At 38.5% G+C, this 25,813-nt stretch overlaps 1 protein-coding gene across 1 annotated transcript in view; it reads left to right on the top strand.

Moving 5' to 3' along the window:
• sema3bl (sema domain, immunoglobulin domain (Ig), short basic domain, secreted, (semaphorin) 3bl) overlaps positions 1-25,531 on the top strand; it is a 54,341-nt gene extending 28,810 nt beyond the window's left edge. The window contains exons 4-16 of the mRNA XM_077576926.1: positions 2,717-2,836; positions 8,131-8,221; positions 10,776-10,892; positions 11,641-11,783; positions 14,191-14,305; positions 14,390-14,459; positions 14,602-14,746; positions 17,678-17,909; positions 18,027-18,118; positions 18,205-18,246; positions 18,993-19,218; positions 20,388-20,518; positions 21,575-25,531. Coding sequence (XP_077433052.1) covers positions 2,717-2,836; positions 8,131-8,221; positions 10,776-10,892; positions 11,641-11,783; positions 14,191-14,305; positions 14,390-14,459; positions 14,602-14,746; positions 17,678-17,909; positions 18,027-18,118; positions 18,205-18,246; positions 18,993-19,218; positions 20,388-20,518; positions 21,575-22,078 — 2,028 coding nt within the window. The 3' untranslated portion in view covers positions 22,079-25,531. The remainder of the gene's footprint in view (positions 1-2,716; positions 2,837-8,130; positions 8,222-10,775; positions 10,893-11,640; positions 11,784-14,190; positions 14,306-14,389; positions 14,460-14,601; positions 14,747-17,677; positions 17,910-18,026; positions 18,119-18,204; positions 18,247-18,992; positions 19,219-20,387; positions 20,519-21,574) is intronic.
• Positions 25,532-25,813: the final 282 nt, after the last annotated feature.

The following is a 25,813-nucleotide window of genomic DNA, read 5'->3' as shown; positions in this document are numbered from 1 at the left end:
GTCTGCATGTGTTGAACAAAACTTGACTTTGATGAAAAAGGAAAGGGGTGGATAAGGTTAGAGGTCTTCACATTGTTTCTCTGTGCGAAATACATGCCTCACTGACATATAGACAACGTTTAGTTTCAATCATTCTGTTGAGGAAAACAAAAACACGGTTCTGACAATTACTTGGTGAAAAGATAAATAATGTAGAGGATGGATGAGGGTGGTCTGTGTTATTGCCAACTTTAGGAACAGGGGAGAGACTGAGGACAATAATATTTGTCACCCTCTGCTGGTAATCCAACCACGCCCAACCTTTGACCACCGCTAGCCACAAATGCTGGCATGGCATAGGGCGTAGCGTGCTTTACCGACAATTGGCAGCAGTAGACGGTTATTTCTAGTCGAACGATCAATAAGGATGCATCGATAATGAATCTGCTTGAACTATGAGGGACCAGCAGTGCTTTAAGTCGAGCATAATCTACGAGTCCAGCCCACTTTACCACAAATGATCAGTAACTACTGGTTCATTCATTGTATCACAGAGTTCAAAGTTTTGCTTTTCTAAACAGTTTACAGTGCTTGCATATAAAAAGTCCAAGCAGAAAGTTTGAATCTGTGATCTTTGATTTTGAGAAAATGGATCTCTTCCACTTCATTTGGCGTTGTTACTAAATGGTTTCACTGGAAGAGTACTTGGAGCAAAGAGCGGAACTGGCAAGCAAGCCCCACGCAGCTGTGGAAGTGCTTCCATATTTGTCTTTGATCGTGTTCATCCATTACGACCATTTGACTGTCATGTGTGTGTGCTCTTGACTTATGTATGGGGAAGGAAACCACAGACCTGGGAGTACAAATGATTTGTGCCTATATTAAGTTAAGTTGGTCTTGACAGCTAACTGCTAACAGCTGTTAGCAACAAGCTAGCCATGCAGCCCAAAATACTTGATTCAACAAATTGATGCATAGTAGAAAGCTTCCACTTTTAATTGAATCATTCTCAGCCCTTTCTCACTATATGTCTTTATGTTGGTGTTTAAGATACTTGAAATACTTGTAGAAGCCCGAGCCATCTCCTTTGACTTTTCCCCATGTGAAGGAGGAATAGCTCCTCTCGTCTCCAAGTCATTTGTCAGAGCTCCTCATTCTAGCCCTAGTGATCGAATGAGCTATGATGTTGTGGGCTATTTATATCTCTCAAAGGAATAAAAAAAAAGTTAGGTGTTATTAACCCTTTACAAGCCAGGAAGTGGCCTACTAGCATGTAAACCAACAAACAAACACTAATTACTTTTGTTACAGGTTCAACCTTGGAGGGGGGGGGGGGGGGGGGGGCTATAGGCATGTGACCATGCTTGCGAATTTCCACAGCCTTTCTTCGATTTTTGCCAGTTGCTCATGTCATGTGGTATTGATAAAGTCATGATAGAAATGATGTGTAACTTATGGCACCAAGATCCTGTTTCTGAAATCTAAAGACCACATTTTTCCATAAATATGGTTTCTTTCTTACATATGGGACACATTTGTCCCCATTCCCACTGACTTATACTTTATTTCTCTCAATTATTACATCATTTTGGAAGCAGCACTGGTTCTGTCATCAAGTATCGGATAAGGTTGTACTGGAAAAGTACTTGTCGGCAAGGCAAGCCAGCTTTATTTATCGCACTTTTCATGCACAAGGCAACTCAATGAGCTCTTCACACAAGCAAAGAAACAACACCTAAAATCATTGACTAACACAATAAATTACAACATTCAGAAGCAAAGCAGACAATAGAGGTAGCTTGTGATATTTTGTTCACATGGTTTGGTAAAAAAAAAAACAACACACAGGAATAACCTAAGATTTGTAAAACCTTGAGCCTAGCTACTCATCTCATGATTCAATGTCTATTTTCCAATTTTGGAAACATTCATGTTAATGCTACTGCTGTGGTGAAAGAAAATATTGAAAGGGAAAAAAATATTTTTTAACTTTCTTTATGGCCTCAATAAAACCCACCCAGATATATAAAACCGCAAAACCCAGAGTGTATAGAGCTCAGGCATATTTCTTTATTGTCAACATTTCATCCCACTGTAGGCCACACAGAGCTCAGTTCCTATTGTAGGGTTTGTTTCGTCTATGTCTCTAAAGTATCTTGTTTGACGAGAACAGAAGCTCAGCCATTTCTCTTGATACAATTATTTCACTAGATTTGTGAATAAATCATGATCATGAATGGTGAATGATTGACAAAATACATTTGGTCAAGTCTTAATGGGGGAAACAAAAATTTTTTAACTTGCGATATTTGCCATAGATACCCATCGTTATCTTCATTGAAAAACAGTGCTATTCTTTCAATAATAATGACATTTCTAGGTGACCCCAAACTTTTGAACGGCAGTGTATATCAAAACCATGGTGACGCTGTCACATTAGTGATGGTAAAAAAAAAATTTTTAAATGCCGCTGAGGACTTTCTATCATATTCCATCCAATAAAAAGTCTTTGTTGGGCCTTCTTACCAACATGTGGTATTAATAAGGATCATCAAAAAATACCACTGTTCCCTTGGTAACAGTGAAAATCAGCTTATCTGCATTTGGAGGAGATCTACCATTTCACTTTGTGTTTTGATAATACTGCACGTGTGTCACGTGTAAGAGTGAGAAAGCAGATCTTAGCTTCAGAAGTATATACAGTAAGTTTCTGTCGTTGTGTTTCTGCATTTTGCAGACGGAATGTGCCAACTTTGTGCGCCTCCTGCAGCCATACAACCGCACTCACCTCCTGGCCTGCGGCACTGGAGCGTTCCATCCTATGTGCAGTTTCATCTATGTGGGCCACCGAGGAGAGGTAAGATACACTCACGGCTGTGTGCTGTATCCACATCATCACACTGGAAGGAACAGATCTACTATAAAGTAGCGTAGCTAAATGTAAACTTGAGTGTAGATGAATTATAAATCCAAAGTTGACTTTGTTCATGTTGTTTGTGGACTAATATTACTCATCATATATTACTCGCCATCCTAAAACCAGCATTAACTGCACAGACTAAATTTTCAGTAGCAGTTTAACTGTAAAAAAATTAAGTTAACTACTGAAAAAATAAATAAATGAATAAAAAAAATACCCCTAAAAATAAATAAACAAAAAATGTTTTTAAATAAATAAATAATATAAAATACAATAAAAATATAAAAAATAAAATAAATAAAATAAAAAAATAAAAAAATAATAAAATAATAAAATAATAAAATAATAAAATAATAAAATAATAAAATAAATAAAAAAATAAAAAAAATAAAAAAAGGTCTATAGTGCATTAACCTTACGATCACTACTCATATTCCTCTTTTATAAATACCCTATTTGAGGCAAACAAAAACAAAGAAAAGGCAAAGCATACTGCCAGAGTAATTTTTTTGCTTGATGAACTTACTCCCTCTTGATTGTGCTTTGAAGTTTTTAACTAGCTATCAGCCTTCTTAAATACGTTTTTAATTGTCCTAAAGTAACCATGCAAACTTTTTTGCAAAGAGCCTTAGAAGATCACCAGTTTTTCCTCTCAAATCCAAACAAAAGACAAGAATGGATGAATGAGGGCCATTAATACGGTTGTGGACCTTGACATGACATCCCAATGCGACACAGCGGGAGCCAGTCAAAGTGGGCACGAGGAGAGTGGAAAGTAGCAAAAGATCCGCAAATAGGAAATATAACATTGCGGTGGGAAAGTGCTCAACTTTTAGTGTTGTGTGTTTCAAGTGTGGATTTAGTTGTTACCCTCAATGTGTGTGTTCTTCCTTGGCGCCATATATTCGGCCGCAATCTCACTATGTCATCGTCACTGCATCCAAGCACTATTTCACCTCCGAGAGACATTCAAAGTCCTCCACCACTTACAATAAAGTCAATTCTACTGTTACTGTTGCCAAATCCATGCTCAGATGTGAAGTTGGGTCAGTCCAGCTTCAAGCCTTAGGGGCACACGTAGCACTGCAATTGTTGTTCTTGTGACTTATCCCAAAATACAATTTCTTCAGATTTTCTTTTTTAACTCATTTACTGCCATTGACCGCTATAAACGTCAACATTTAATTTGAACTATTTCTATTAGTTTAACATTTTTCCCCCACTTATGTTAACAAGAGTATGAAAACCTAGAATTTTTTTTTATTGTACATTTAGAACCGATATACATTTTGTGATTAACTGTGAGTTAACTAGTGAAGTCATGCGATTAATTACAATCAAAAAAATGTATCGCCTCTTGCCACTAATTTTTGATCATCTTTTTTTTAATGAATTTATGCTAGTGAATGAGTTAAAAACCTCCTACTGACATTAAGGACATGCCCAATGTATTTGAAATCAATTTGTCCTTTCAACTCTGTGGCAACTGCGCTTGAATTACATGTTTACAACCAAGTTAACTGTCACTTTTTCAGGCCTGCGTTTGTTTAAAATAGCTTGCAAATGTGTTATCATGTGCAAATGCCGTTACGTGTGGATCCATTTTTTGTTTGCTCTGAAGCACGCTTGAAATACCCGCATACATGTGCACTTAGCCTAGCAGCAGTTCAAACTCAACATCAGGTAGTCGGTCAGAACACAGCCTCCCACGGGGAGTGGGCTCGTTTATTTAACCAGTCGTTAAATGGCGTAGAATACACACTCGAGTGTTTGCCTGACCTCTGGAGGGAGCTGAGGCTAGTAGCGTTCCGACTGGACCCTGGGTGGGATGAACTTTAGCCCCCAGGCGTTTCATCTCTGTTAGGGTCAGACTTACATGTACTGGTTGCGTCTTTCTCATGCCAACACTCTCTTTGCGGTGGCCCGGCGTTGCTTTCCTGCGATGCTGAAACGCTGTTATGACGTTAACTTGTCAGCTAGATTCAGGTGACAGATTGTGGGCCAGCTTAAACATGGCCCCATTGTACTTCTTTGTAGGTATGTTTATTGCTTTTCAAAGATAATAATTAGAGCTATAAGATTGATGATAGTGACACAGTGTCTCAAGCCAGTCATACATGTGAAAATAAACAAATCCATAACAATCATGATGAACAATGATAAAGACGAACACACACACATCCTAAATAATGCGTTGTGTATACAGTATTTATGCCCTACATTCTTTATTCTTTATTCCATCCCATATAGATATTCGCTTGATTTTGCCAGATTGTCAGTCTACCTCACGTTTAAAAAAAAAAAATTGAATTCTGTCTAGTATTCTGTCTTTAATTCCAAAAGACAGCAATGTTTATACAAGCGTTGAAAGATTAAATTAGAGAAAGAGCTTCCAGCACTTTTACTGGAGTGAAATTTTAGAAGGCAGACAGTGTGCCATTGTTTGACTGGGAACGCAACAAAATGTCAATGTCATAATGTATACAATCCAAATGTTTGACTTTTACTGATTTTTTTTTTTTAATCGGGTGTACAGGTTTGGACTTCTGACAGTTCTACTTCAGGGCATCAGATTATGTCCATGTGCATAGTGACTGTGTGTGTGTGTCAGCAATCACTGATATTGGTGGTCCCTGATATGCTGTGCTTGGCAAAGAAGAAAATAGCACTTTTTTTTAGGTCCTCAGCACTTGAGTGTGTTTGTCTTGGCGGGGCTTGTCCAAATGAAATCAGCTGCACCATTTCCCTGCATGACAGTGATGATATGACACACACTCACACACCAATAATAATTTTTTGGAACCATGAGAATACATTTTGAAAGGAAAGGAGCTGTATTTGCAGTTTTTATGTCAGCCCATGCTTGCATGGATTTGCAAGTTAATTGGGAATACGAAGATAGCCCCAAATGTTTGTTGTCTTTTATTTGCACCCTTTGTTTACATCATGACCTTCTTTTCTGTGTTGAATTCATCGACACGTTCCATTGTGTTGCTCCGCAGTGAGGTTTTACATAAATGGCGCAGCTGCCACAATCCCACCGACACATTTTGCGCCGTAAGCCAGATCACGATTTGTCCGTCCGAACCGTTCTGTGGTGAGCTGAACTAGTTGAATTGTGGCTGTATGACACATTCCAGAAAAGTGAAGTAAGCACCACCAACTCGGAAAAGTGATTCGTAATGCTGCTGCAAGGGGCAAATCAGTGTATTCCATCACTCATCGTGCAACAATGGTGCCGCCCACGGGGAATGCAGCGCGAATCCGAGTATATTTGACATTTGGGACCTGTGAAAGTGAAAATACTTTTAACACTTTTAGCTCATCAACTAGAGGAGGGTTTTTCTCCATATAATTTACTAAATGTGCTTGAATGGGTAATTGTCCTATTATTGTTATAAGACAGCCTTCAATGTCATCATGTGACCTGGGATCACTCCAGAGTGGAAGACTCGCCCTGCTACTCACAATAGTCCATTGTCTGTTCAATGAAGGGACGGCGAGACGCTCACAGTTCACTTGGAGGACACGTCACTTAATAACGTGGACTTGTATCAAACATGAGGGCTGGACGCATTTCCTGTCACCATCTTTTTTCTTTCTTCCCGGAAAACTTGAATACATTGGACTTGAAATGGATCATGCCTCGCCAGCACAAATGACAACCGTGATGAGCGGGAACAGACATTTTGTCTAAAATCATACCATGCCAAGATGTTTGTCATTTAATTCCAACGAGATAGTGGTTGAAGAACAAACACATAATATTGTATGAGACACACCACAGTTGGAATGATGATTTAAAACTGTAATTTAACAACTTTGTCAGCTGAGTGGGTAATTCCCTGAAATTCTCCCCTTGCTTCAGCATGCGCTTGCAATTGAATTGAATTTATGACAACAAAAATGTTCTTTAACCAACAAAGCAGGGCTACTACACTCAACGGTGCTTTCAGCTACAGTACAACCACTTAAGGCTTGACATTTTGGAATTATTGGGAAAACAAAAATCTTTCGAGGTCGAACCTTTAGCAATAGGATTAACTGTGCATGGGTTTTGCTTTGTTGCTATTTGTGGATGTTTAAAATGCCACGAGACAAGAAGAAGTCACGACATATTACGTGAAGTAAACAGATTCATTTCAGTAAGAAATAAAACTCCAGCTTCACCATACATACACATTGCGATGAAAGTCAGTTAAACAGGAGGTTTTGTGATGGCGACAGACTGACACCTAAATGGATTTTTGTTTACGTTATAGACAAAATGCTTTTAAATATAAATAAATCAGGAAGTTAACTCATGCTCTGGAATGGATTATGTCCAACCTCAGAGTTTTTCCTGTACTACTTTAAAATGCAGGAGACTAATCCAGAAAACATCTGATGGGATTCATTATGGTTGGGTGCAACTCTGCTTTTCTAGTTCTTTTTTAGTTTCTTCAAATCTAAAAAATGAGAGCAGTTTGAGGTGGTTTGCTTTTCATGGGGTTTTACAGTCAGATAAATAAAAATAAATAAACTACATTTTTGACAGCAGAATCTTAAAGAAGAATATTTTGCAAATACACAGCTTGGTCAGTCACAAGAAACATGATGGCCATATTTACTGCCTCAGTTCACTGTGAAAGAATATTGACAGAATATTAATGGCCCTGATGCAATCTGCTTTTACATACATTATCAGCTGTTGTTTTTGGTTGATGCTCTATTTATTTTTATTTTTATTCTTTGACCTCATCCACTCCTCAGTAAAAAAAAATAAAAAATCTTCATTGGGAAACGGGTGGGAAACTCGTCTGAACTCTGGCAGCTACACTGATCCCACACTTCCTTCTTTCTCAGACGGCATCTTCGTTCTCAGACGGACAAATAGACAGACATAAGAGTTCATAGGAGGGGCAGAAAGACCCAAAAGAGTGGAAACAAATAAGAGCCAATCCTCCCTTTGTGCACATTGGAACGCAGAGGCAGAGGAATATATTCTTTTGAAGAGATTAAGTCTGATCAACGGCTTTGTTTCCATGGACAGCAATATGCTAGCCATTGAGTTTTGTTAAATAAAACTGTACTGTACAACCATATAGCTACAAAAGAACACCATAAAAAAGAATTTCCCTTTACACCTTAATATTCCAAGTATATCCCGTAGTGCATGATATTCCATGATATGATTATATAAGGACCGATCAGAATTGACCAATTCAACATTGTGTTTGTATCTCCCACAGCATGTCTTCACTATGGACCCTAATAATGTGGAGAATGGACGAGGGAGGGTCCCGCATGACCCCAACCTTCCTTTTGCTAGCACATTCAGCGGTATGTCCATCTTCTTTTGCTCACTGCATGGCCTTAATGCCAAGTTGTACACAGAGATGGTGATTTTTTTTTTGCGTGATTTTAAAGACGTATTTTTCCTTTCATTTTGATCCAAAGCTATTGAATTTCGAGTTTCCACTGGATTCAGCTCAACTGTTCTGCGTGCTTGATTTTGGGATGTTTGTAAGAAAACCCACATTTATGTAGGCTATATGCCACATTCTTCATGGAGATGCAAATGAGTAAAAATTGGGCAAACAGTTATTTGTAAGAACTGTTGGTGAATGAAGTCCATTGTTGGAAGAGGATGTTGGTTTTTGGAACACTAATGGTGGGGGAAAGCTTACTCAGCACTAAAGTACATTTAACATGACCACAGGGCTCTTGCTGTTTGGGATCCTCTTACATTTACGAAATATTGTCAGTCTGTCTTCTCTCCGAGCTGCATGTGGGCGAGGAGAAGTATACATGTGTTACATGTGTGCGCATTTCCAGGTTGACGTGATTTATTAGGGTAACATCTGCTGGTTTGTGTATTCTTGATTATATAAATGGGATTCATCTTTTTGGCCACTTATTCCTTCTAGCCGGGATTTTGTGCTCTGCTTTATAAATGAGGCCCATGTAGTGGATTTCTCTGGAGGGTAATCCCTCAGTGGTTTTTCAAGTGGCTCAGTCCCAGTCTGGTTCTCCAATGACTAGCCTTTGACCCAGATGTCTTTTAGAAATCCAATCATCAACCTGCTGGCTGGCCTCCGATGGGCCAACTTCCAATCCTTGATGGCCTGTTTACACTGAGCTGACAAATTTACATTGTACTTCTCTTGAGTTAAACGACATGGATCCCATTTTACAAGTTTGAGGATAATCTCTTAACAGTCCAATAAAGGACTTTTAAATAGTATATAAATGCAACAGCTTGGTCTCTGTAATCATTATAATTAGAATTCCGAAAAGATGGACTAACACAATCTCATGACAAGATTGAGAATCAAAATGGTCTTGCATGGTAATACAATGATTAAACTCTGGACTGTTTTGAGCTCATTTCTAGTCTGTGACTTTTCACGCCACTATTGCATATAAAACGTAAAAACAAAACAAAAAAAAACTTTTATTTTGAAAACAAAGAATATAAAATCACAAATCCTGTCTGCCCTTTTCACATTGTAATTTGTCAAATGTCAACATCAACCAAAATGGATCTGTCATGCATGCACACCATGAAATGTCCTTAAAATAACAAACACAACATTAAAAAAAAAAAACTTTAATTAACAGCATTTTACAGTTTACTTTCACACATGAACGCAAAATAGTGGTCTTTTGCATTTTACTGAGTCTACATTGTGCAAAGGATTTAAAATACCACTATATAGTCATCATTGTTTTTTGTTAAGAAATATTTTGGATTTTTTTTTCTAATGAATTTTTCAAATATGTTTTTAATTTTGCTGCTCATCTGTTTAAACAGGGGTGTCAAGCCTATAGCCCGCAAAGGGGTTTCATCCAATTTGTGAGATTATTTTGTAAAAAAAAAACGGGTAATGTCAGACCAATTAATCAGCCAGCCACAAGCAAAACATATAAATTTGTAATTCCGCAAGCAATCCTCAGATGAGCAATGCAAATTGTTCATGGAATTGCCCTGGATGTCATTATTTTACACATAACATAAAGTTACGTTTTTTTAAAAAAAATAAAATAAAAATAAAACAGACCAACTTAAATCAAACATAAACATGCTAAATACGACACACATTCAACTACTGGTAACACAAACACATATAACTTTATTAACTGCGTCACACAATGCATTCTGGGAACAATATATATGCAAAACAGGTAGATATAACACGCCTGGAACTCATACGAGCAAAGTGTTGCCTCGGTCTATTTGCATTTGTGTTATTTTTTTGGAACAATATATTCACAGTTTAGTCCTGCAATTTAAGGCTTGTCCTCAAATAGCAAACAATATGTGTATAATTGACGCCGATTGTTTTTACGTTATATATCATGATTTCATCGATCCGGCCCACTTGGTAATATATTTTCCTCCATGTGGCCCCTGAGCTAATATGAATTTGACACCTCTGCATTAAACAAAGATTGATTGACTGTAAACAAACAGAAGAAGTCTCTAAGCCCGTTTTGGGTTTGTGTTGTTTTTTGCTTCCACCTTTTCATTTTCTGACGATGTAGTGACACACAAACAGAGCTGTTTCTCACGCTGTGTTACTAAAGGCTTCTAATTCTCCAGACATGATCGCTTAGGGTATTTCTGTATTTTATTTCTTCTCCCCCCCCCGAGTTGTGTAAAGTTAGTCTGTCTCGCATGGTCTCAGTAGAGGATGCACACTCAAAAGTATGTTAAAGGGCGGGCTTTGGAGGTCTCTCGCAGTTAAGCTCCCTATCGGATGTGTTTCCTTCCATAGTTCGATGTCATAAGCCTGGACCACAATGTTGAAATGTCACCAACGATTTCCTCATTGTGGTAGATTTCTTCCTCTTGACTATTTGCCTTTGTTTCACTCCTTTCCTCTCTTTGTAGGTGGGGAGTTATTTACAGGACTGACAGCAGATTTCTTGGGAAGAGACTCTGTGATCTTCAGAAGTATGGGAGGTCGCTCCACCATGAGGACGGAGACTGACCATAAAATCCTTCATGGTAATGTTTTATCAGTCTGTCTTTCATTGCAGCAATGGAAAATGCAGGCTTTCAACAAGACTTTGACAATTCTTCATCTTCGGAAAGAATGAGTGAATATCTAATTACAAGCTACAATCTGATCTGACTGCATTTGATAGATATTTTCATTTCTCGCCATTTCTCAGCTACACCAATTAAATATGATTCATGAAAAAAATAGTACAACAGGGACTAAGCCGAAAGTCAAACAACAACAACAAATGTGTAGAAGAAGAATGAAAACGATGCAAATCAGCAAGATACTGAACCCTAATTTGTTCCCAGTGGACCTGACAGCGCCTTCCATGGCAGCAGCATCCCATTGGTGCATGAATGTGTGCGGGAATGAGTGAATGTGATCAAATGCTATATAAGGACACTCCTAAAAAAAAGAATGGTTTGAGAAAAATACTGTGCAAACCATGCACAAACAAACAATTGGACAAACTGTTGTAATTAATACATAGGATACATGTATTAGCCGGTTCACCCATTATTTAATGCCACCGCATCCCCCACAAGAGTAATATTTCATTTGCTGATGGGATCAAAGCAAAAGACAAACACTCAAGTTAATGAACAGATGTTTTTATTATTAATTGTATTTTGTCTCTCTTTATTTTCACAAATCACAAAGGAAACAAAACAATGTAATTTTTGAAAATAGAGCCTCGTGACCAATCCCAAAAACAAATCCCTAAACTCTTGTTATGAACCCTTTCTCTAGACCCAAAGTTTGTAGCAGCGCACCTCATCCCAGACAACGACGACAGAGACGATGACAAAGTGTATTTCTTCTTCACTGAGAAGGCGACAGAGGCGGGAGACAGGGAGGAGGCCATTCACACACGTGTTGGACGAGTGTGTGCGGTGAGTTTTTTCATTACAAAATTCCTCCGTGAATAGCAAAAAAATTGATGCCACCCTAAAAATGTTTAAAATTGCCTTTACTAACTCAACTATAAATATACCACAATGATCCCCAAAAGTTAAAGACGCAGTGTGTAATAAGTGACCACTCGATGTCGCTTTAGCATAGAATGCAGCCGAAATGCATGCATTTAGAAGCAAGCATGCACAGTACGGTGGCTCAGAGAGACCACACTTTGCAATCCTACCATACCGGCGAGCGACGACAAAATACAGAGCGAGACGGATTTAGCCGGAGCAGCTAAAAAAAGCGGCTAGCGGGAGTTCGTCGGAGCCCCTTGTGGCTAACAAGGGCGGCTAGCGGGAGAAGCTAGTTAATGAAACAGAAAAAAAAAAAAAAGCTAATAAAAGCATGTGAGAGCCATTCGGTCCGTTTGATGCAAGCACCACCAGGACTAACTACATTCGTGAAGTTGTCGTTTGGGCAAAGATGGCAGCCTCTATAAAATCCGACTACAGCCATGTAAAATAATTAGTGATTACTAGACTTGAGATTATATTTAAAAAAAATAATAATTATGCAATACATCATATTTCTTTGTATACTTTTGACATAAATAGTTAATTTTTAAAATGAATGAAAAATTAGTTTACAGGGTTTTTTTTCTGGCTCAAATTGAGGCAGAGGTGATGGGTGACTACCGATACCGTCTTATTCTAAGGTATCGGTACTCGCAGCGGTGACCGATACCATTATCGGCCACCCTCCTGCGGCCGTTTTTACGATCAGGGACAAGAAATTAGAAATTATATGAATAAAAAGTTGCCATTAACGTCATAGAATTTTATGAAAAAAATAATATATTGGAATATATAGGTCTTTCTTTAAATTTATCTGTCATTTATGCGTGGGGAATTTTATTTACTAGTGGTATCGGTATTTGGTATCAGTAGCAGTGATTACTCAAGAGTTTCGTATTGATTGGGAAAAAAGTGGTATCGAACATCCCTAATCCTGACCATGCGCCATGACGCGCAGTTATTATGTAAATTCACTTTCATTTTTTACAGGCAACATATAATAATTCCATGTTTCAATAATAATAATAATAATTTTTCAATAAAAATATGACTATTGTCATGTTTAAGTATTCATTCATTATCAGTCACTTAGGCTGGAGCTGGCGCAAAAAAAAGTGGAGGTGGCCGCCTCTGAATTTAGTACTCAAAAAAAAAACCTGAGTTCACCACTAAATGACGCTATGGATCATTGACTGTGCCTTGAAATGTCATTTCCAACTCATATTATATCATTACCCTTAAAAATAAGTAGCTTGCAGATGTTTTGATTTAAGAAACAACAACTAAACAGTCAGAAGTGTGTGTGTGTCTCTTTCCCACATAATTTCTTTGAACCAAACCATCTGCCTTGTGTGTTTAGGGTAAAGTAACGAAGACCCGGTGGTCAGGTGTACACAGCCTAATCTAGCCCTTAGGAACAAAACATCTGCAAGGGAAGTGATTTTTGAATTGTGAACTCGAAGCCAGGATCACTTTTTTGGGCTTTCTTATTTCCTGGTTGATCCCCGTCGGGCCTCAAATTTCGAATGTTAGCCAAAACCTCCCTTGTGATATACAGTGTAGTGTCACGCTCATGCATAGAAACAGACACATGATGATCAAGAGAACTCTAGAGAGAGCAATTGGTTATAGGGCCAGAAAACCAAACTCTCTTGTGAGCTTTCAAATGTTGACATTTCCCTAAAGGGAAATAAAAACCTTTAAAACATTTACAACAAAATGAAGTCGTTCTCCTTCCAAAGCACACACAGCTGTCACATTTCACATCCACAATCACCATACGCTCTGCGGGATCTTTTACATTCGTTCACGCTACATGCAGCGCACACAAATATGTAGGTACGCAAACTGGAAAACAAATGAAAATATGCACACACAGTGTTAGCAATACCTTGGAGACTGGGCAAGAAGAACTATTTAACCTTCGAGTCCAGCTGACTTGATCAGACTCCAAATGTGTATTTCTTCTTGTGTGATCTTTCTCTCAAAAGTTAGTGATGGGAAAATGAAGCTTCACGAAGCACTTGCGATTTATTTATTTATTCACTCCTGTAGATGGTGCTTTTGGTTTAAATATAGATCAAAGGACATGCAGATTTTCCCGCACAGTGGTGATCATTGCATGTCTGTACATGCCTTGTTACAGAACAACTGGAAATTCCTCGGCCACTGTGGTAATGATACTCCCTCTCTAAACTTGACTAGTTGAGTCTTGTTAAGGGTTCGTTGAGTCTTTTCTCACCCATGTGAAATTGTTGGAGCTTCTCAAATTCAATTGCGTTTGATTATTTCATAGATTCTGTGTCTGCTTTTTTGTTGATGGCAGAATGATGTTGGAGGCCAGAGGGTGCTGGTGAATAAGTGGAGCACCTTCATCAAAGCCAGACTGGTTTGTTCTGTCCCGGGACCTCATGGTATTGATACGCACTTCAACCAACTGGGTCAGTCACACCTTACTTACCAATTGACCGACTGCACGAGCTTCAATCCATCCTTAATTTACACTTTTCTTTTGACCTAAACAGAGGATGTTTTCTTGCTGAGGACCAAGGATGAGAGGAATCCAGATATTTATGCAATCTTTAGCACAATCAGGTACATTACATGAAATGTTCTAAACATTTTGATTTTGACATTGATTTCCTTGACATTTCCATCACTCTCACACAATACATTTTCAAGTTTCTGCTTTCTACTGTACTTTAAGAGGATTTTTTTCTCTCTCTCTCCTCGCCAGTAATGTATTCCAGGGTTTTGCGGTATGTGTTTATCGCATGGCTGACATCAGAGAGGCATTTAACGGGCCATTTGCTCATAAAGAGGGTCCAGATTACCAGTGGGGTGCCTACGAAGGCAGGGTCCCTTACCCCAGACCGGGAGTGGTAAGTAACTCAGTCCCATTTTTGGAATAAACATGATTACAAAACGTGCCAAATTTGCTCTGTAGGTGATGTTTTAATTGCTTAAATGTTTTTTTCTCGACCCACTTGAGCACATGGATGTCCTACTTACACAACAGAATATAAACACAAAAAGCAATCGCTCATTACTTTCTCATTACTTTGAGTGTAAAAAAATAACTATTGAATCATCAGTATAATAACCATTTTCATTCCGCACATTTACTGGCATTGTGCCCCCAACACATTTAGCAGTTGACATGTAAAAGTTAGCTCTTGTGTAAGCATTACATTTGTATAAGGGCCACTCGATCTGTGCCACTGTGGAGAAGTGCAGAGTGGGTGGCGGGTGGTTATGCAACATTGCAAATGAGGTGTAGAAAGGTTTGATATGGGTAAAGTAAACTTACATCGTGCAGCTGTGATCATTGTGTGTGCTCCAGGGCCTTTCAACCACATCGCTGTCATTTCAATTCCAACACATAAACACAACTACTCACAATCACATGACACCTCATTTGCAGTCAGTCGGAACTGATTGATATATTATATGACATAGTTGCAGATACGCCAGTGTATTCGCTTTGCAGGCAAACAAAGTGTCTAAGGACCAAGGAGTGAGGAGCAACACAGATGATCTGTTTTACACAAAATTCCTATCATTTCAGTCACAATTGTTTGTGGTTTTACACAGCGGCAAAGCATCCCATAATCAGATTGTTGATTGTGTGACAGCAGAGTTGTTGTTGTTTTTTTTTAAAATAAGGCTATTACACATTTGCCACACTAAAAGAGAATTATTTATTAGTGACAGCATGATGGCGCTTCCCAGCAACAAGATTCTGTATTTGAAACCTCTCCCCGTCATGTGTCCCACACAAAAAAAGCATGGTTGGTTCATTGAAGACTCTAAATTGTTCACAGGTGTGAATGTGATTTAAAAAAAAATTCCGTCTGTAGGTAACTTGTGATTTACTAATGAAAAGTCCAGTGTGTACCTTGTCCCACTCTCAAAATCAGTTGGGTCAGCTCACCAGTGACCTTTAACACGTTAAGCGGTACAAAATTAATGAGGGAATTATTTAAAATAAGCTTATTTAAGGCAAAATACCAAGCTCAAATGGTAGAAAACAGGCCCTGACTGGGCCATTTGGTGAGCCGGGACAATTCCCGGTGGGCCAGCCTATATTTTGGGCCGCGAATTGGCAGGCAGAAACCCTCACACATAATCAGCCCACAAATAAAGAGTATCCATGTCATCTTATGTTGCCAATCTCATTGCCAATCTACTGCAACTCCAATTACCCTTACAGGTCGTTATATTAAATATAGTACTGACTGACTGCCTACTACCTTGTCTGTACAAAAATAACGCATAAAAGAGGCAAAACACAATCACAAGTGTTACTAGTAACAGCGACAAGCATGATGGGAAAGCCTCCTATGATTACCGTTGCTCTCTTCAAGTTAGCGTCAGTCAGCTCAGTAGTGTGCACCAGAAGTGGTGTGAACACATTTCAAAATAAGAGTACTAACAGGAAGTACAGTGTTGGCTGCCTTAATCTTGCTGGTTTAACTTCATTTGGTAAATGTGTCTTGTGAAGTGTAAAATGTCTTATCCCATTTAATGTACATTTGCTTATTGGTTTAATTTTGTCAATTTTTTTGCCCATTTTATGTTCACATACTTGTTCAAATAAACAAAGACCGTGCTCCTGTAAGAGCGTTCTTTCGTGAATTACATTTTTGATCAAATGCAATATGAATATAGTTGGAGAGAAGGCTTGTCTATTTTACATTGATACACAAAAGTGTAAAATTGTGTATGTTCATTAAAATGTGAATTAAAGTGGGCCGGTCTGAGCTCTCCAGGGCTGAAAATGAGTCCCAGTCCGACCCTGGTAAAAAAGATAAATCACATAAAGGTGTTATAGTGAAGTGGAGCTAGACCTATAACCCTTGAATATGATGTTTAAAAATAAAAATAAAAATAAACGATCCAGAAAAATAAGACTATAAATGAGATGCATATTATGACATAATTCCATTACGACAAGTCGCGTATCTTTGTTTGTTTGTATAAACATGCAAAAGTCTTTCACTGGTGGAGTTTGTGGATGAAAGGCCAAATGCCAACATTATACACTTTAATAAATGTCAGCGCAGTCAGACATCAAGACACTAAAAAAAAAAAAAAAAAGTAGTGATGTTTATATATCTTGATAAGTAAGTACAAGTAAGATTAATAGTTATTAAAACTGCTCTAGAATTATTAGCCATGACAGACTGTTACGTTTGACAAAATTGGATAATAATGAAGTTTAATGCGAAGGCCTTGTTGAATCAAAGTTGTCTGTGCACCGGAACATGTTCAGAATGCATTGAGATACATCCAAGATAAACACGGCGAGTTAATCAAAGTTTTCTGGAATGAAAACAAACCGGAATGTGGGCCGTCTGCTTTTCATCCCTGCTGGCTTTTGACAGCCGAATAAGGAGATATGATGGACGTGCCTCAGCCTCAGCCTCAAACCGAAATCTTTCAGGATAAAAAAATCTAACAGAGGAGAAGACAGCATTTCTGGCAGGCAATGACTCATTAAAAAAAAAGACCCTTATTTTTGCTGACATATTTTGGTTTTAAAAAACAGTTTGAACACAATCATTTTTGATAGTGAATGCATCCATCCACCTACCAAGCCATTTTCTATACTGGGTCAAGGGTAGCTAGAGCCTATCCCAGCTGACTTCAGGAAAAAGGAAAACTACTGTACACCCTGGACTGATTGCCTTTCAATCAAAAGGCCACATGCTGTCATAAGATTTTCTAAAGCACTGCAAATGGACCACACTGTAAGGACCTGAGCTGGTTCCAATCATTGCGGTATTCTTGCCTCTCTCGTGTTTGTTCAGTGTCCCAGTAAAATCACCAACCAGCCCGGCAGGGAGTTTGGCAGCACCAAAGACTTCCCCGACCACGTGCTCCAGTTTGCCCGCAGCCACCCTCTGATGTGGCGACCGGTACAGCCCGCATTACGCCAACCCGTGCTCGCCAAGGCCAACGTTCCTTACAGGCTCAAACAAATCGTGGTGGACCGCGTTGAGGCAGAGGACGGGCAGTATGACGTCATGTTCATCAGCACGGGTAAATTAACGTGTTTGCTCTTTTCCAGCTGGCCATTCATCTTTTTATTGAATGAAGACATTGGACCAGAGCAAAATGAGATCCAGAACTTGAATGATGCGTTTGCTTCTCTTTAAGATGTTGGTACGGTCTTGAAGGTCATCGCTCTTCACGGAGGAAACAGCCTGGAAATGGAAGAAGTCACATTGGAAGAGCTGCAAGTTTTTAAAGTGTGTTTGATTTCAATTTAGTCCCGTTATTATCCTCCCAAAATGCCACATTGTTTCTTAAGCATTCTTTACCGTCATCATTGCAGGTGCCAACCTCAATTACATCAATGGATATATCAGTCAAAAGAGTAAGTTCACATCTGTGTTTCATCAAGTCTCCTCAACTTCTAATTTATTCGGAAACCTCTCAGGTTCGATTTCAGAACTAATCCATTCCAAGGTCAAAACGTCCTTAACATAAAGCCTTTAATAACTAAATAAGTTATATAAATACGTTAGCTGTTGATTGCACATGATTTTATTTTTCTCTTAACTATTTTTGTTGTGGATGATCTGTCTGGAATAAGTGCTGCAAAAAGCCAAAGTTCAAAACAGTTCATTATTTTATGCTCACCAACTCTTCTGCCGTCTCTTAATAAAATAATAAATAAAATAATAAATAATATTATAATACAATTTATTTAATAAAATAAAAATATAATTGTAATAATAAATAAATAAAATCTTTCTTGGTGACGCAATAAATATGGCAACTACCGTATTTTCCGCACTATAAGGCACACCTAAAATCCTTTCATTTTATAGCCTTTATAATCCGATGCGCTTTATATGTGGATCAATATTGGTAAGTAAGCGCCATATAGTGGATGCTTAACGCTACCCCAGCCGCTAGTATCCTTCTATTCTATGCGCCTTATAATGCGGTGCGCCATATATATGAAAAACGTTTTTCAATAGGGCATTCGTTGAATGTGCGCCTTATAATCCGATGCACTTTATACTTAGTGTATAAAATCATCCAAGAAATCTCAAACAAACAGCCCAATTACGGGGCCCGATGCTGACATTGTCGATCCCTTCCTCTGTTCATCAGCAAGCCCTGTTTGTGGGCTCCCCGGCCGGCGTGGCTCAAGTGAAGCTTCATCGCTGCGAGACCTACGGGAAGGCTTGCGCCGAGTGCTGCCTGGCCCGAGACCCTTACTGCGCCTGGGATGGCTCGTCCTGCGCTCGCTACATCCCCAACAGTAAATGTCGCTTCCGAAGGCAGGACATAAGGCACGGGAACCCGGTGCTGCAATGTCTGGACCAGAATTTTAGTGGTAAATGTGACTTTGGCTATAGTGACATGGAAAAAATAAGATATTTACAAAAATGTGAGGTATGCACTCACTTTTGTGAGATAGGGTACACACTGTTAACACGAATAAATTAGCAGGACTAAAAAAATTAAAATAAAGGGATTACAGCAACTCAATTATTCTCAGTTACTAATTTATCAATGTTAGTTTTAAAACTACTGGATTAAGTTAACAGAAGTCCAAACCATGTATCCTCATGAAGGTTGTGGGAATGCTGGAGCCCATCCCAGCTATCTTCAGGAAGTAGGCAGGGTACACCCTCAACTGGTTGCCAGCCAATCGCAGGGTACACACAAACGAACAACCTGGGGACAATTAAGAGTGTTCAATTAACCTACCATGCATATTTTTCGGAATGTGGGAGGAAACTGGAGTACGCGGAGAAAACCCGCGCAGGAACGTGGAAAACATGCAACCTCCCCCCAGTAAGGCCGGAGGGTCAGATTCGTTCTCACAACCTCTGCACTTGGAGCCACCATGCCGCCTGATATGAGCATGTTTTTATAATCTAACATAAATTATTATTAATTTATTTTAACCAGGTAAGGAAACTGAGAACAGGTTGTCATTTACAATGTAAACTGGACAGTAAAATAAGACTAAAATGAAATTACAAATTAACAAGTAAAATAAATTATCATAACATATACACAAGATATAAAACAAAACATAAAATATTGCATCACATACACAAAATTTGGTTTTAATTTGAATTTAATTAAATTTATTTGTAAATATGACCTTTTTTGAAATAATAGAAACAAGATTTTCATCACGAAATAACAGTTTTTAGGTTATCCATACCCAAGAACTAGTATAGTTCAATTTAATCCAAAATTATTTGTAAAAGTTACCCATAAAAGCGTACAAAGTTACTCCAACTTAATTTTTTTTTAAAGGTTTTTATAAACTTTGAGTACTGTGTACTTAATCTATTTGATTATTTTGAACGTTTGAGTTTACAGTGTTAAAACTGCTGGGAACTTTTTAATCTGAAAAGCATGTACAAAATACGGACTAGTGGGCTACAGCAGCATGTTTGTTATTGCTAAATACGACCACACATTCACACACACACTGCCTATTTTCCTTCCTTTAACAAAATGTCCAATGTTTATGCCTGGAATCAGAGGACCTGGAGGATATGGAGGACCGGGTGGTGTACGGCGCTGAGAACAACAGCACTTTTCTGGAATGTGTTCCCCGCTCCCCACAAGCTTCTGTCATCTGGTTGGTCCAGCGTGACGACCGCAAGGAAGAGGTGGGTTCAAATGTTGTACATGTACAATCAGGACTGTCCTGTTAACATATTAAACCTGAGCATTACGGCGTGCTGTTGACAGTCTAGCCATCGGTATACAGAGAAAATTAAATATGCGGTCATTCTTGCTATAAACCGCAAACAATTCCTCTTTCTGAATTTAGCATTGTTTTTGAATCTCTTCATTAAATTTTTTTTTTTCAGGCGTCTGCTTGGATATATTGGCCTTTTATATATTGCAGCCCCAAGACGCTAATACACAACATTTTGACCTACTTTGATAGGAAAATAAATGTCAGCCCTTGACTAAGTGGCATTCGAGTTAATATCATATGATGGCAGGAAGGAAGAGGTGCAAAGGGGTGCTGAGATTCGGGGTGCCGTGTAATTTCTGGCAAGTGCTTGCCTTTAAATCTGAGATGGGTGTACAACGTCGCCACGTGCTTGCCTTGACACATGGGTGAAATTGAGCAATTATATTTGAAAGCAGAATTCTCTTTTAATAAACAATGTCTTGTTTGAGACTATTGACCACATGCCATGAAGAGTTAAAATCACCGTAATGGCGGCGGCAGTGCTTAGAACATGATATGGCCACGCCCACAACGATCATTCAAAAGCGAGCGCCTCAGTCAGCCGTTTGAGGCATTAGCACCCCTCTCAGTTTCCCCGTAAATAAACACTGGGCCGCTGACAAGGCTGCTGTATTTGTGTTGGCACCACCGGACGGTCGTAGGACCTAAAGTATGGAATACGAGCTAGGGGGACATACAAGAGAGAAGAATGAGGTACGAATGAATAGACCACAAGAATGACTTGGTGTTGAGGTATGGAGAGTGTGAGAATAAAGGAATATAAACACTGACCAATTTAATGGCAGATTCTAGCTGAGAAAGCTCATCTGTTGTTATCATCAGAAAAATGTTCTGTGAACAGCCAATGATTGTCAAGACTAAAAAGTCAGCCAATGAGGATACAGAATTGCAACGTCCAGATAGAACAGTGGAAGAATACACACCCTGACTGACAATATCAAAACCTCTCCTCCATTCTCAGGTCAAGATGGACGACCGGGTGATGTTGACAGAGCAGGGCCTCCTCTTCCGTCACCTCCTCAACCAAGATGCCGGCATCTACATCTGCCGCTCCAGAGAGCACGGCTTCACCCAAACCCTGGCCCGACTTACCCTTGAAGTCCTCCAGGGCGACACCTTGGACGAGTTGATGGCAGGGGACAACACCGGCCTTTCGGACATACTTAAAGACAGATCGGCCGGAGGATACAGGAACTGGATGCCTTGCAGCTCACACAACAGGTTGAGTCCCATCAGCCAGTCACGTATGTGGTTCAAGGATATCATGCAGACCGTCGGCCCGTCCAACCTGCCCCACGTGGAGGAGTACTGCGAGAGGATGTGGTGTAACGAGAAGCTGAGGAGGAAGCACAAGAGCATGGTGGAGAAGTATCGGCAGGCCCAGGAGAGCGCCAGGAAGGCCCGCACCAAGAGTTCTGGTGAGCGGAACCGGACTCCGCGGGACCTACGCGCTCGTCAGAAGTGATGGAGGAAACTTGTGGGGAACTAAAAGAGAAAATGAAGACAAATGGGGACAGTAGGACCAGCATAGCTGGAGCTGGATTTGTGAGAAAGTTAATGGTAGATTGGTGGATGCTCGGTTGGGATTATCCCCCCCCAAAAAAATGTTAGGGTGGTTGTCTGGACTCTGGACTCTGGACCTGGCCCCAACATGATGAAATGGAGGCACTGTTTCAAATACACTTGCATGATGTCTGTAAGGAAGGACTTAAAATTTAGCACGCATCAGAAGTCAGTGATGGACAAAACCTTTTTTTTTGTATACTATACAGTACGTGCCGTTGGTTAATTGACCAAGACCCGTTTCAACAGTGCACATCATATTCATGAGTCTTAAGTGGACAATATATACTGTACAGATAATGTATGTCAACATATACAGTAGGTTGGTAACATTGGACTGTTCCACTTTATTTATAGGCCAAGCCCTTGCATTGTTACTTCACTTTCCAGTCCAGTTCTGTTTAACTTCAGCACCATCTTTAACCACTTGAACCCAAACCACTGACATCATGAGCTCTACTAGCTAATACTGAAAGCTACATCAAAACGACATGTTGATGTTTCAACAGATTATGAGCACATTGCTTTGTTTTCACTGCTGAGCACTGAACTTTCCATTCAATTCCAGTTGAAATCATTCTTCACTAATCTTTTACTTATACTAAAAGTGATTAATTTCATATTGGCCGATTTGTGCTTGTTACCACCAAGCATCCCATGTTATTTATTTCAGTTTGGTACGCAAGTGTACAATACAATGTGACATCATCCAAAAGTATCCAAAACCAATCAATTACAAATCATAAATATTAACTCATTCATTACCATTGACGGCTATAGACGTCAAAAAATTCATTAGAACTATTTCTATTAGTTTAACATTTTTTTTGCACTTTTGTTAACAAGAGTATGAAAACCTAGAATTTTTTTATTGTATATTTAGAACAGATATAAAATGTGTGATTAATCGTGAGCTATTAAAGTCATGCGATTAATTACCATTACAAATTCTAATCGCTTGACGCCCCTAATTTTTAATAATCGTTTTAAAAATCTTTTCTTTTGTAAAATTGAAAATTAAGGGCGTCAGGTGATTAAAATTAGTTGTAAGTAATGGCATAACTTCATTCGTTAACTCACAATTAAAAAAAAACAACAAAAGATGATTAAAAATTAGGCGTCAATGGCACTGAATGAGTTAGTCTTCATTGGTTTACTTTCCATTAATTACTTTTATATCCATGGATTAAACTAACTCTTAAAATGTCAGTTGTGGAATGTTATTATTATTATTATTATTGTCAACATTGTCATAATAATCCATTAATTGATCATTTGGTCTAATGTGTTGAAACGGTTCCCAGAATGTGTGTGTGTGTGTGTGTGTGTTTTTTTTTTGTTTTTTTTAAACAGAAACATTTCGATGTGTTGTTTTTCTTATGGACAAGTAGACATGACATCATCAGAAATGTCAAGTGTAGCGCCCTACCCTTTCATTGCAATAGTTACAGCTTACGTACGTGTCATTGTGTATTTATGGACAAATGCTCCAATCTGGAAGCCATCTCACTCCTTGAGAGATGGAAGATTTTATTGTACAACTGAAAGACTTCAAGTGGAAATAGTGAAATAATAATATAAGCATGTTTTAGTTGAAATTTCTGTCATTCACACAATTCTTCATTTTAAAGCGCAGGCTGTTTTCTCCGTGGTACAAGAACACTAAAGCACGTTTGACATGCAGTGTTTATTTTTCTTGTCTAGGGATGGGGAGGCTGACTATTAGACTCCAATTAAGGTGTTTTCTCTGCAAATATTGCTCCTTTAGGGGAAAAAAAAGAGGCTGCTTGTCGGGAGGATGGTGAAAGTTAAAATGTGATGTTTTGAAACTAGTTTAACTGCAAAAAAAAATTCAGCTGCAAGTATGTCATAATTGTGTGCTAGTTGTTAAATTATACCTGATGCACCTAAACAAACAATTTAGACATCTGGTTTGTTAAGATAACTTGTTTGTTTTCGCCCTCCTTTTATTAAAGTCTTACCCCAGTGGAGCTTTTGAAGCTTTTGTCGTTTTTATATGAATCGAATTAGTAGTAGTTTTTTGTTTGTTTGATTATTTGTACAGGTTTTCAAAAATATCTATCTACACTAATTTTAAAAAAAAGAAAATGACTGTTGGTAAGGCTTTTTAGCCAATCCGTAGCCTGGGGGGGTTGCATGGTGAAGAGAGAAAATGCACAGTCATATCTGTGAAAAATACACACTTGACTATAGAGTTAACAAAACAAAACATACAATCTAATATGAAAATAATAATAAATGATATCAAATAAATATGATGGTCTTGTGGAAATTGAAAGTTGCTGAAACTAATGATATTGTGTATATAATGGAAGGCAACCACTACACATTTGTTGTCCCTAATTGTTTGGTAGAAGTATGAGCCAACTGAGATTTGATATGATGTAAAACATGTTTTAAGAATGAATATTATCGGCATATTGTTGTAAGAACTACTAGCATTTATATTCATCAGTATTTGTGTATGTTCAAAAAGTGACTGTAAACTGTCAGATCTTGTGGTATTAGAGTAAAAAAAACAATAATCTTGACATCATCTACCATTTTCACTTTTTTTTTTTAAATACAAAAAGTAAATTGCACATTTTGCTTCACTTTTAGCCCATTTTCACTTGATGTTTTACTATCTGTCAAAAATGAGCAATGATTTTGATTCAACCATAGTTTTACTGTATTTTAAATGTAAGCTATCCTGTTTGTATTATCTGTGCTGTTATTAGTGAGATTAGTTCAATGAGCTTCACATGAACATTTTGGAAGAATGTATGTTTTTTTTTTTTTTTTGCGAGACAAGGCTAATGGCTAAAGTGACGCAGTTAAAATGAGCTACATTTATGAAACGGTGACTATTGCTCAATTAAAAACAAGATGTGCTCAATTTAATACCAAATGCAAGAAATACAATGGTACCTTGAAATTTAACTGACATATAAGTTGTACAATTCTTAGTTAATTAAAAAGACAACAAAAAGCACCTCAGAGATAGATAGATAGATAGATAGATAGATAGATAGATAGATAGATAGATAGATAGATAGACAGACAGACAGACAGACGAGCGGACGGACAGAATTACTGACTGACTGACACATTCTCTTGTGCTAGCTGCTAGCTAGCTTGCTAATGCCTGTTTAGCTACTATTTGTGTCACAGTTAATGTTCAAAAATGAGATTTGACCAAGTTTATTACCCTCCTAAAAGTTAAGAGAATATTGAAAGAGTGTTTTGATTGTTTTTACACGATGATAAACTTCTGTTTACGCTTGTATGACATGATGTTGATGTTAAACTTAAAAACATTGCCTGTACAGTAAATAAAGGTTTTATGATGGTATCATTTGGACTCTGTAATAAGTTTTGTTTTGGCAACCAGTTCATGGTGTCCTACCCCGTTTGCTGCCCGAAGCCAGCCGGGAGAGGCCCCAGAACCCCCACCACCCTTGTGAGGGGCTGGATTTGACCAAATCCAGAATCAAGCAGCATCACAAATAGCACTTTTGAGGTAGCAATGAGCTTATAATTGTCAAACACCTGTAGCAGTAGTACAGCAAAAACAATTGTCTCCACCTTATCCATTCATCAAAGCATGCCTCTAGGGACCTTTCTTTGTACACTG

This window comes from Vanacampus margaritifer, chromosome 1 (assembly GCF_051991255.1).
Source record: "Vanacampus margaritifer isolate UIUO_Vmar chromosome 1, RoL_Vmar_1.0, whole genome shotgun sequence".
NCBI classification, from domain to species: domain Eukaryota; kingdom Metazoa; phylum Chordata; class Actinopteri; order Syngnathiformes; family Syngnathidae; genus Vanacampus; species Vanacampus margaritifer.
This window is presented reverse-complemented; position numbering and strand designations above follow the sequence as displayed.